This window comes from Rhipicephalus microplus, chromosome X (assembly GCF_043290135.1).
Source record: "Rhipicephalus microplus isolate Deutch F79 chromosome X, USDA_Rmic, whole genome shotgun sequence".
In the NCBI taxonomy this organism is placed as follows: domain Eukaryota; kingdom Metazoa; phylum Arthropoda; class Arachnida; order Ixodida; family Ixodidae; genus Rhipicephalus; species Rhipicephalus microplus.
Window position 1 is genome coordinate 317,598,557 of NC_134710.1, and position 12,078 is coordinate 317,610,634.

General features: G+C 43.2%; 1 protein-coding gene across 7 annotated transcripts in view; it reads right to left on the reverse strand.

The window, feature by feature from the left end:
- Positions 1-6,307: 6,307 nt before the first annotated feature.
- LOC119185247 (uncharacterized) overlaps positions 6,308-12,078 on the reverse strand; it is a 255,979-nt gene continuing 250,208 nt past the window's right edge. For all 7 annotated transcript variants that reach the window (XM_075879542.1, XM_075879539.1, XM_075879544.1 and 4 more), the window contains one exon: positions 6,308-6,578. In XM_075879542.1, coding sequence (XP_075735657.1) covers positions 6,393-6,578 — 186 coding nt within the window. In that variant the 3' untranslated portion in view covers positions 6,308-6,392. The remainder of the gene's footprint in view (positions 6,579-12,078) is intronic.

The following is a 12,078-nucleotide window of genomic DNA, read 5'->3' on the forward strand; positions in this document are numbered from 1 at the left end:
TGTTGAAATAAGCGCGATTCCGTTTCATGGTTGAGAAAGATAGGTCATATTTTGTCAGCATGCACCTGATTTTACTCTATTTTTCAGAGTCGTGCAAATATTAGAGTTTCCAATCGAAAGATACCTATTTGAATAATTTGATTCGATTTTCGAGCAGCTATTTGAAGTTTTGAATAATTCGACTCACGCTCTGCATTTGCCCGTGCCACACACCACTCGTTCAGAAATTCACCTCATTACAATGTGGAAATAAAATGCTGCTGTGCCCCACTACGGTCGTCTAGTGGCTAAGGTACTCGGCTGCTGACACGCAGCTAGCGGAATCGAATCCCGGCTGCAACTGCTGCATTTTCGGTGGAGGTGAAAAAGCTGTAGGCCCGGGTGCTCAGATTTGGGTGCACGTGAAATAACCCTATGTGGTCAAAATTTCCGGAGCCCTCCACTACGGCGTCTCTCATAATCATTGGGTGCTTTTTAGACATCAAACCCCACACATAATAAATAATGAAAGCACTGCTGTGATAGAACAGGCGGCCTTAGATTTTTGGGCCCAAATCACTTATGACGACCAGCACAAGCGAAGCAAAGTGGGAGTACAGGCTATAGTTGGTATTCCATTTCCCAAGTGTTCAGAGCACGAGAAAATGTGGGATAGAGACCAATGAAGACGAGTGCTACCAGATGAACCGTATACTATTGTAGTCTTATGGCAGCAGTCACTCACCACGCTATCTGTGCGAAGTTCTGAGCAGATTTCATTTCGTTATCCTTTCTTTCAATATTCAACGAAATATCTTATTCTTTATTTGATATATTTGGCCACTATTCGGCACTATTCGACTGCAATGCGATTTGAGATGAAATTTCACTACTCGGACACTCCCAATATCAAATTACAAAAAAAAAACAGCATCTGCAAATGCACCGGATGTTCGGTGTTGATTAGCGGTTTGAGAAGCTAGATTCGCTTGCACTGATCGAATATCAAGAAGCCGCACGCTTCTCGAAAGCATGACAATGCCTCCAGTCTGAACACATTAAAATCGCACGTGCGTGTCTTAGATACAGGGGTGCGGAAACACTGACATATGATCATTAATAGATTTAATGCGGCTGTCAAGTCTCGCGTACTCACATTGATCATACAAGAATAGTTTGACAGCTGCTATTTGTCCCATTTAACTTTTATAGTCCCCAGGAGCCGTCCTTATACGTCATGTGTTTTTAAATTTAATATATACCCTATAGCCTACATTTAACCAATTGTATAAACAACTGCTGTTTCTCTACTTATAGGTACATCAGTTTCTGCAGCTTGGCGGAAAGACCGAAAGGTGGTAACGTGTCTGATGGTATGCTGGAGTCTCTACAGTCTGCAGAACAGCTGCTTCCTGACAGCAGTGAGGGTATGGATGTTGGAGCCTGCGCAGATCTTCCATCAGATGAAGTAGAAAGAAGTAGAAAAAAGTGATGCCCGCCTGGCGTATTACAAGTCGGGATATGTGGCAAGGAAACTGATTCTTCAATTAGTTTGTGCCCAGTGCTGATCAAGTTGCCTCGTCACCAAAGAAAATGTGACTCGAGATCTGCCGGCAGGTGCCTGTTCATATTGCAGAAGCGGCACCAGGAATCTTTAGCTGAAGGGGGGGGGGGGGGTGATAGAGAGCCACAATTGAGTTTCCTCATCAAATGAGGTGTCGGCACGCGAGATGAGACTATATATATATATATATATATATATACATATATATATATATATATGTGTGTGTGTGTGTGTGTGTGTGTGTGTGTGTGTGTGTGTGTGTGTGTGTGTGTGTGTGTGTGTGTGTGTGTGTGTGTGTGTGTGTGTGTGTGTGTGTGTGTGTGTGTGTGTGTGTGTGTGTGTGTGTGTGTGTGTGTGTGTGTGTGTGTGTGTGTGTTCCCTCGTGAGGAGGGGACACAAGGGGGCAGGCAAAAATGGGGGGGGGGGAGCCCTGGCACCACCTCTGTTACAGAGACCTTCGTGAACTTTTCTATCCATCAGGCACACTGTATGATCTCATCCAGTCGCTTGAAAACAAACTCGCTCAGTTTTCCAGCAATGTTCACCTCCATGCTCGATCTGTTGCAGACATGTGCAAAAAGATTGGACTAACACCACAGGTTGGCTGCAACGAGCATGCTATTACATTGACTCTATTTTGTGCTTTTGTCACCTTACACATGTGTACTTCTTTTTGAAAGAACTGAACCAAAAGGATGAAAAAAGAAAGCCAAGCGGGCCAAGCCCCATGTATTGTAGATAACTTTCCCCCCGCAGAGATCAAATAATTTCAAAGCTTCTTTTTGAAAGAACTGAACCAAAAGGATGAAAAAAAGAAAGCCAAGCACCATGTATTGTAGATAACTTTTCCCCTGCAGAGCTCAAATAAACTTGTTTTGTGGACGAATGTGGCTTTTTAAACTATTTTTTTTCTGAATAAGTGAATAAGCATTGCAAATAAGCAATGTCTCGAATAGCTTGCAGCAATGCATAATTAATATTAGTGAGACTGCACGAAAAGTTAAAAAAAGAACTGCTAAAGTGCACGTGACGCCATGGGCAATATAACTCGAGTATGCGTACTACTTTTCCATATGCTGCTTGCTAGCATGATAATGCATATGAACGCTCTTCTTTAAAGGAGAACAGTAAGTGTACCCTTGATTAGTGGAGTCAATAAGAGAAAAATACAATTAGTGCTTCAAAGTGTAGCTTGTAAAAAAATTGCGTGCACCATATTCACTGGATTCAAGTTCGACTGCACTATACATAATCTGATCAACACCACGCGCCCCTGCATACAGCACCCTAAGCGGCATCGGTGCAACTGAGGAACCAGTTTCTGCCGCCACTTCTCACACCTCCCCATTCTAGCTACCCTAGTACAGTCATCCTGCCCCTATGAAAGTAACTTTCTCCAAAGAGGCATTGCACCCGTAATTTTTTTCGTGCGAAAAGCCATCTTGAGAATTCACTAGTCTTGTTGTAGGGCCCAATCGACGCCGTCTAAATGACAGCCTGTCTTAGAAGATGCTATTGCTTAACTACAATGAACTAAGCAACCTTCTTCCCAACGGACCCAGAGTCTAGAATACCTAAATGTGTGCTTTATTTTGGTGCAGTGCCACTCGCTAGAGATTCGAGCGATATTCGCAACTTGCAAGCTTCAATGCTTTGGAACATTAAAAATTATGGACCATCTCCCCGAAGAGAACGCTGATGAAATGCGAAGCAGCAGCGGTGCGCACGGCGTTGACCCGGTTGAACGGGGCGTCCAAGCGCGTGCTGGAAGAACTCAGTGTAGCATTTACTCGAGTGAACGTTTGTTTGAAATGCAAAGACACGGGAGGCGGGTTCGCTTTCCTGTAAGTTTCATAGCAAAGACTGCTAGCTGGATGTGCACTGGAACATTGCGAGCGGTAGAGAGAGTGAAATGAGAGAGACGACACGCGGCGAGTAGCAACAGGGTAAAGATAGAGTGACGTCAATGCGCGCGCACTGCGAGCGAAGGCGTGACCTACTTGGCACTGCGCCAACACCTGCGGCCATGGGAGCGCGGTGCAGACGGAGGGACAGTGTTATACAGGCTAGTCAAAGAGCTGCTGTGCATCTAATACACAGTATTATCGTGCACCTAATTATTGTCTTAGCAAAGCACCTACACCTTCGGAATAAAAAAACTATTTCATTTTTCATATTCTTGTATCTGTACCCTTATCTGTATTTTGGGATACTTTTTTCATAATGTATTACTAGAAAAAGCATTACGGAATACTTTTTCAAGCATCTCTACCCAGACCTAACAAAGGGGCACAGAAGTCTGGCGTGAAAAACTGTTCCAGTGCCCATAGCTATAAGGCAGGATCAACCGCATGCCTCCAGATCAGCTGTAGCGCTTTACACTAACCAACTGCAACCTGCTGCAACCACACCATATCCCTTCTAAATTTCAACGTGACTTGTGTGCTGCTCCCCACGTCTCTGATAAAGTGGCTGATACTGGCATAATATTCGGCAATTGGAAATTCAAGCTTGAAAAGCTAAGCTAAACTTCCTTTCACAGAAATTGATGAGAAGTAACAGATAATGATGCCAAAATAAGTATAGAGAATGTTATTATAATTGTAAATGTGAAGAAAGAAAAGTGGACGATAACTCGCCACCAGTAGAATCCGAACCTGCGACCTTCGAATAATAGACAATGTCAGCACTCCTGCTTCCATCACAAAGTCACTTTGAAATACACGTTATGCAGGGAGCAGTGTTTGAACATAGTAGGAGCGTTTGGTAGCAGTCCTGAGAGCAGGCAAAAGTGCCCTTTGTTGTGGGCTTGGGGCATTCAGACAGACACTTTCCGCAAGCTTAAAGCAACCCAAAAGAATTTTCAGAGTAATTTTCACGCTGTCAGAAAGGCGGTTCAGGGCCAATGTAAAACCGTTTCATAGCACTTGTGAAGCAGCATTTGTCCAATGCTACACTAAGGTAAATTGTAGCTTTGTTCACATGTTCGTGTTGTCCTTTTAGTTCCGTTTTATATAGTTTGTGTCCCGATAGCCGTTATTTGTGTTAGGTGGTACAATGCCTGGGGAAATATGCAGGCATCTTGGAGGTTTTTTTCCAGTAAAACAAGCGAGACATTTCATTGTATTTTACCTATTGAACAGAGGTTCCAGTGCACTGAAAAATAGATAGCTTTATGTTCGCCAGTCATGCAGTTGCAATAGTCGACGAACCCCTTCCCCCCCCCCTTCCCTGTTACGCAACCTTACGCAGACTGCATAACTAGTAAGAGTTGAAAGGCACCACTAGTTAAACTATTGTACACATAATAAAAGACTAAACCGAACATATAAAGCCAAAATGCATAATTATCCCACTACAAAAGATGACCAAATTAACAAGCACGGCAAAGTGTCCAAAATACTTTAATACACGTAGCTCCAGAAAGTTGCGCAGCTGCAAAGTTAGGTTCGTACTTCACCTCCAGTAAACTAAAACCTTTCAAGCAAATATCTTCTGGGGAGCGATGAACGCATTTAGTTTGGTTCATTGCCCAATAATGTGGCACAGTGGCAGAAAAAAATGGCCCCATATCTGCATGTAATCTGCAAATGTCGTCAAAAGACGATAGTCTTGTTTGTGGAGAGAGTGAACGAAACATTTATTTGATGTTCGGCGCAAGAAAATCGGTGTATGGTATTCTGAAGGCTCTGCGTTAGTGGCTCGAGCGTGTAGTGGAAGTGAACGAGCGCATCAAGTCACGTCATATGTGAGACATTAGCGCCATCTGTCAGTTTTATTGAAAAACGGAACGCATGGCTCCGAGACAGGTGTGCGCACCGGTCTCAGAGGTGATAAGGTGTAGAATGCAAGGCGACGAGTAGGTGCCACCACCGTCTCATTTTAGCAAAGCATTAGAAACACTCACCTGTTCGTGCAAGCGTTGCATGGTCAGCGCAGCGTGATAAGCGCTACGGTCCATAATATCACCTATGTATGCGTTTTCTAGTAAAAGGCGCACATGCAGGACATATACGTGTTGTTGTGGTGCCCCAGACGTGCACGATAATCGCTTTTTAATTGACAATTGCACAAGTATGAACGCTGAATCTTGAGCAACATTGGTGGGCGCTGTAGATGGGGTGGGCCATTTAAAGTACCCGATGCTGTTAGGAGTGGACAAACAGACAAATGTACAGACAAATTCCAGACCAAAATTTTTGTGTCGAGGGTCCCCAAGAAAGACTACCACCTTTAAAAAAGCGAAGCACCCAAAAGAGGATGCCACAGAACGATCCTGAAAAGATAAATGCTACCCAAATAGCACTGGGCCCGTGACCATTGGCCAGTAGCGTGAAAAAAAAAAATCAGAAAGACTGAAAAGTGAGAGTAGGGATGCCTGAAAGGTTCCTTTGTCGAGGCTAGTTGAGTAATGCTGCCACTTTTTTTCTTCTCGTTTTTCTTCTTTTTTCAGTGGCCCTTAGACAGCTGCTGAACCCCAATCACAACCATATTTTATGGAACCCCAAACCCCCGACTATTTCAATAAATCAAGAACAAGATGTTTCAACCACGTTTCTGAGCATGAGGCTTAATGTTTGTTGCAACTTGCGCATATATTCGGGTGCAGCAGTGTAGTACAACGCTGAAATAACAGGAGTGGTTTGGTGCAGAGTGGCACAGGTAAACAAGTTTAGTGCACAATTGCATGAATGCCGCACCTGTTCTACCCCAGAAGGAGTAAAGAATGCCTTTGACTGCAACGAATGAAACACGAAAGACACATCAAACAAATAATTTGCATTTATGAACAATTAGTCCTCACACTATTGTACACAACTTTACACTTCTCCATGCAAGGTCTGTGCTGTCATCCAACAAAGCCTGTCCAACGAGGTAGGTAGCCGCCCCAGTTAGATGCCCCAGCTGCATCTTGCTGCATTTCCTTAGTCACAACAGCTTCAAGATCTTTTTTCTCGTCAGGGCTCAGCTTCAGCATTGTCGTGAGGACTGGTACAAGCCGCTCTTTCTCGCTGCCACCCCGCAAGGTGACAAACTGCAACAATATCATTGAATAATAAATAGACGTGACGCCAACAGATACCAACAAATGACAGAATATCACCAGGACCATATAGCATGATTTTCAATTCTCAAATAATGAGCTAAAGACACTCATTCCGCCTTTAGAAACCAAAACAGGAACTGCTGTTTATGTATGAAACTAATAGCATATCTGCCAAGTTCAAGGATTCTGAATCCGGAGATTTCCTCAAGAGGGGGGGGGGGGGGCGTGGCTTGACGCGCTGGGTTATTTTCCCCCCCTTTTTTTTGGCACCAAAAGACAAAAAGTGCAAATGAAGAGAGTGTGTGCAAGAGGAGAGGGAGGTCCCAATCACAAGCGCCAACATCAGTATTGTGGTCTTATAATGGCTTGGAGTGGCCAAATGAGGTAGGTTTCCTACAAAGGAGTCTCTCTCGAAGGGGGAGCGCAAATAGTACTTCCGAAATTTCGCGTCATCAAAATAACTAGTAAAATCTAATTCCATATAAACAACTTACGTATGTCATCCTGGGACACACATGAACGAACGAGATGGCACAGCTGGCTTCCGCAAAAGCGCTTGTCAAAGCTTTGGCTTTGCTCGCTACTAGATTCTTTGGACAGGAACACCAAAACACTTTTAGCCTTTTTTTAACGTTTTTATAGCCTTTAATCTACCGCTGCATTACCCGCGTGCCATCGGAGCTTGTAGATCCCTATCGTGCCGCCGCGACCGCGGTTTTGTGCATGAGGGTTGTGGCAAAATGTAGTTCCCTTTGCAATTCGTCAGGATTGGCTGTGCACATGCCTTCAAAACTAAGTCGCTTTATGCTATCTGTGATCGCATCTGCTGTGCTCTTGTCCACAGAATTTGTGAAAGAAAGCATTGCTTCGACTGGTCGAGTGTTGGATGCGCGCACACTTTTAAAGTACTGTCAGTAACCTCGTTGCCATACATGATCGTGTCAAGAACAATTGCGGTTTCATCCACAGCAGTTGTAGCAACATCGACACGCACTGTACAAGACAATGCACGCGTGCGCTGGTCGCACGCGTACTTCTGCAGCTTTGATTACGCTGCTCTTGATCGACCTTCGTTCGACAGTTTCAGTACTGAAGTTCACATCACACGCCGCAATTAGAGAAAATGTTCGTAACATTTGAATTTTGGCCCGATAAACACATGAATTTGACTGGGGAATTTCACGAATCCGTATCAGCCGTGGTTTAACATCACAGAGACTACTGTACATTTAGATGAACGCCTCATAAATTCGTTTGAAATCAAATGCAGTGGGTTCGCGAAAAGCCTGGAGTAAACTGACCTGCATTTTTGTCAATGCAGCCACCCACGAAAATTTCGATTTCCGGGAGATTTTCATGACAACAGTACAAATGGAAACGGTCAAAATCCGGGAATGGTACATAATAGGTCCATGAATGTGAATAGGCCAACAATGACATATATAGTAAATATTTCAATATTTTTATATTCAAGATATTAATACAGCAAAATCTCATTTATAAAACCAAGGCAGTAAAACGACATAACTGCAAGGATCAGCAAGTGGTCAAATGGTTGAAATACATGAGGATCTTATCCTGAGAGCCTACTGAACCAAAGCTGCGTCGTATCTGGCCACAACAAATATGGGATCTAGTATGCACAGCCAAATTTTAGACATCAAACTGGTGAATGCTATGCTAATCAAAAGCATCAGGGGGCGCACACATTGGTGTATAAACAGCTGGTACGTTTTTAACGAGAAAATGTTCGAGAGAGTTAGAGAGCCAGTAAACAGGCTCCTCCTTTTTTTTGCACCCACCAAAAATGTTCGCGAATTCATACAGTGGACTGTAGCGACAATATTTTCTGAATATTATAGTGCTGCATGCCCTGCAGACCTTCCATTTTGAAAAACGATTCCCACGTCTCTTTCCTTCTGACCAATCTCCCTTCTACGCGCAGTAACCAAAGCTTGTCCATGGGCAACTTAACTTGCCACTGAGCTAGTCGATTGGTCGTTTGCCCCACGAAATGGCGCCTTGGCCCTGCAGTAATGCAGTTCCGGCCGAGCAGTCTGAATTTTAAATTTTCTGCGCTGTCCTCTACCGTTTTTCAAAGCCTGAGACTACCGGGAGAAGTGGTATTGTCTGAACGAAGCATCTCGCTCCTTCACCACTAGAGGAAGGGTGCTCCTCGAACCACAGTTCCTCCCCGCTCCGCTATGACATGTGCTCATGTTGGGGATACCCTGCTCAATCCTTGGCTGTGCGCCCATGACATATCACTGGCGTCATGTCATGTTGCTGAAGTGGGCAGAGTCGCGACGACGAGCTACACCTTATTTATTTCACCAGCTACGTCGCTCACTACTTAGAGAGAACTGAATGAGACCATTTTCTATATAATAGGTACATGGTTAACATCAAACAGGCACTGTGACACAAAGTAAGCGTGCAGTTTTCATCCCCTCTTCTTGAACTGTAGAATGCACCAGTATCATTGCACGAGTGGCAATGGCACAAACAAAGCAGTTATAATTTTATTTATATGAAGGAACAGGATTGTTTTCTGACTGGAGTGACACACAATGGCTATATTAGTGATCGGAAGTGACAAAATTTGCTGGCGTTTTCATTATTTTGACAAAAGTCACACATGGTTCAAGACAGGCCGCACCATATTGCGCTAAAAACTTGAAATCATTTTCGGCACTTTCTCAGATACAAGATTCCAGATTTTAAATATAAAAATTCAAAAACAATTGCAAAATGACACTAGAAGTGCTGCGCAACGGACATCGTGAGGTGAGTTGCCCTGTATGTTTCTGCAAGAGGTTCAGGGAGATTGGAACCGGCCTTCGATATCACTGAGAGGTGAAATTCAAAAAGAAATGTTTTTTTTTCCTGTCATCTACTGGGCTTTTTGAAGGGTAACAGCTTCTGTTACTACGCACAGATTTCTATAATTCTATCATTCATTATAGTATGCAGCATTACACGCACCTCAGCAGTGCGGAATGCCGATAAAAAAGTGTAGCAGGGCGCCTCCAAGAGAACGCTATGAGTTGAGTGACTGGCGCAGACAATGTCATGCAGCCCATTTCACACCAACCATCACTGATGGAGCATAGCGCTACTACTTCGCTGACCGGGAGACTGTGAAAGGTAGCACATGGGCGCGTTCCACAACAGCCGCCGCAGGCAGACCTTTGCTCATGCAGTGTTTTATTTCCATACATGGTATCTGTGGACACCCTTACTGTTTACTTTAGTGACGATATCATCACTGAACGCATGTTAGTGCGCACTTTGGTGGCACCGCAGAACATGTCTCGCCACTGTTGTTCCCTCTCCTCGCTATCGCTTTCTTTTATCCTTCGGTGTGCTCTGCGTTTGCTCAGACAGTAATGACAATGTCAACGCAGGAAGGATGGGCACCTAAGAGCTGTGCTCTAACTGTGCCCGATATCATGAGGTGTCCTTAATGCAACTTTATTTCCTATGCCATCCCTCCCTGCTTGACTTCCAGTGCATTCAACAGGACAAAAAAAAAGATAGAAATCAATTACAGTGCGTGAAGAATCTGTTACTCTGCTCGAGCTTGATGTATCTAAAAATTTATTAGCTGGTCAATTCGCGACACAAACACATTTCAGCAAAACCATTCGATGATAATTTCGAAAATTTTTTGAAGGTCTCTTTAATATTACATAAAGGTTGAGTGATCAAGAATAGACCAGCAGCAAGAGAAAAATGAATAGCATTAATATAAGTAAAAGATGGCAAAGACAGCAAAAAACATTAAAAAGTAAACTAAAAGAAAACCAATGAACTTAGAATATAACGAAGATGATTGTGAAAGATTATGTTGGAAAGAAAGACCACTAGAGGAAGAGAAGGAAGCTACATTACTGGTGAAGTGTTGCACAATCAAGCATGCCATTGAGGAATTACTCGAGGCATCGAGAGAGCACAGAGGTGAAAAAAGTAGAGCTAGCACAAGCAGGAATAGACATAAATAGAATGCATACCAAATCAAGAAATCAGTGGTATAAATTTTACTTCAAGGAAAATTCAAACTAGAGCAGTTGCTCGGGTGCAAGAATAAGTGAGGAAAAGATACAAGCCTCAAAGCCATCACAAAACCACTTGAAACCTGAATGGAAAAAAAAAATGAAGCAAATGAAGCAGCAAAAATGAAACACTGTGGACATAGACAAACTATGTACAGTGAAAGGTCACTATATAATAATAATAATAATAATAGAGGTTTCATGTACTAATACCATAATATAATTTTATGAGGGGCACTGCAGTGGAAAGAGGCTTCAGAAATTTCGACTATCTGGTGTTATTTAACATGTACTGACGTTGCTCAGACAGTACACGGGCCTCTACCATTTTGCCTGCACCGAAATGAGACTTGGCAAGGACTGAACCCACCACCTTAGGCTCAGCAGTCGACCACAGTCACCACTGATCTATTGTGATGGACAGTAAAAAAGAGACACTGTTATATATTATAAAACACAAAGCCGAATCCTGACTCCTTCAAGAGTCATCTTTTTTTTAGCTAACATATTATCAACCAGAATATGAGCTATCCCAATTTGTTCCGTGATATACTCTACTTTCCTCCATTTCATCATGCGCTGCATAGTCGTTCACTTATCACAATGAATTCTCAAAGTCAGCTGAATATTGCTTTCTTTTCTCGCGAAAAATGACGTTACAAGCTCAAAAATCACTCTTCACAGCCATTGTATCAGCCATGGGTCGATTTGAGCATGGCGCGCTTGGTCGTTACTCAGGCTGCCGCAAGAGGCCACGACTTGTCCACAGACATGCATGTGATTGCACTGAATCACCGCTTATTCAAAAGAAGAAGTGCTCAAGATCACGAAGTGCACATGCCGTATTTACTTCTCCCGTGCCATCTCTTCCTACTTAGCTTCCAGCATTTTCATCAGAATGAAAAAAGAGAGAATGCAATTGCAACGTACAAAGAAATTCGTAACTCCCCTTGCACTGGATGGATTCTAAAAACTTTTTCAGCAGTAAATCCGTGAAGCAATAGGCTCCTTTAGTGAATCCATTCTATACCTACTTGAAAAAGTCTTGCAGGACCTCTTTAATACCGCCGAAATGCAATGATTGCACACCTTTCTCATTAAGAGCAGTGGTAAGTTGCCAGTCATGATTTGGGTATGCTTGTTCTGTGTGCTCAAGCTCATCCTTATTCAGCAAATTTTCCTTATATGAGCCGGCTCCCCTATTAGTAAATGACTTAAATATACAAGTAATCCCATAAGTTTCCGAGTGACACTTCTATACCTCGCTTCACTTCGACAAATTTCTTACACCCCCGAACTAACGTTTGTATGCCCTTCAAAAAATGTTCCAAACATTTCTCTCATAATGTCCACTTCATCATTTTCATGCCTCCCAGATCATTCTGGCGGCTTTGAGAAGAGATAGTACTCAGTGGACACCAGGTATGGTTTCT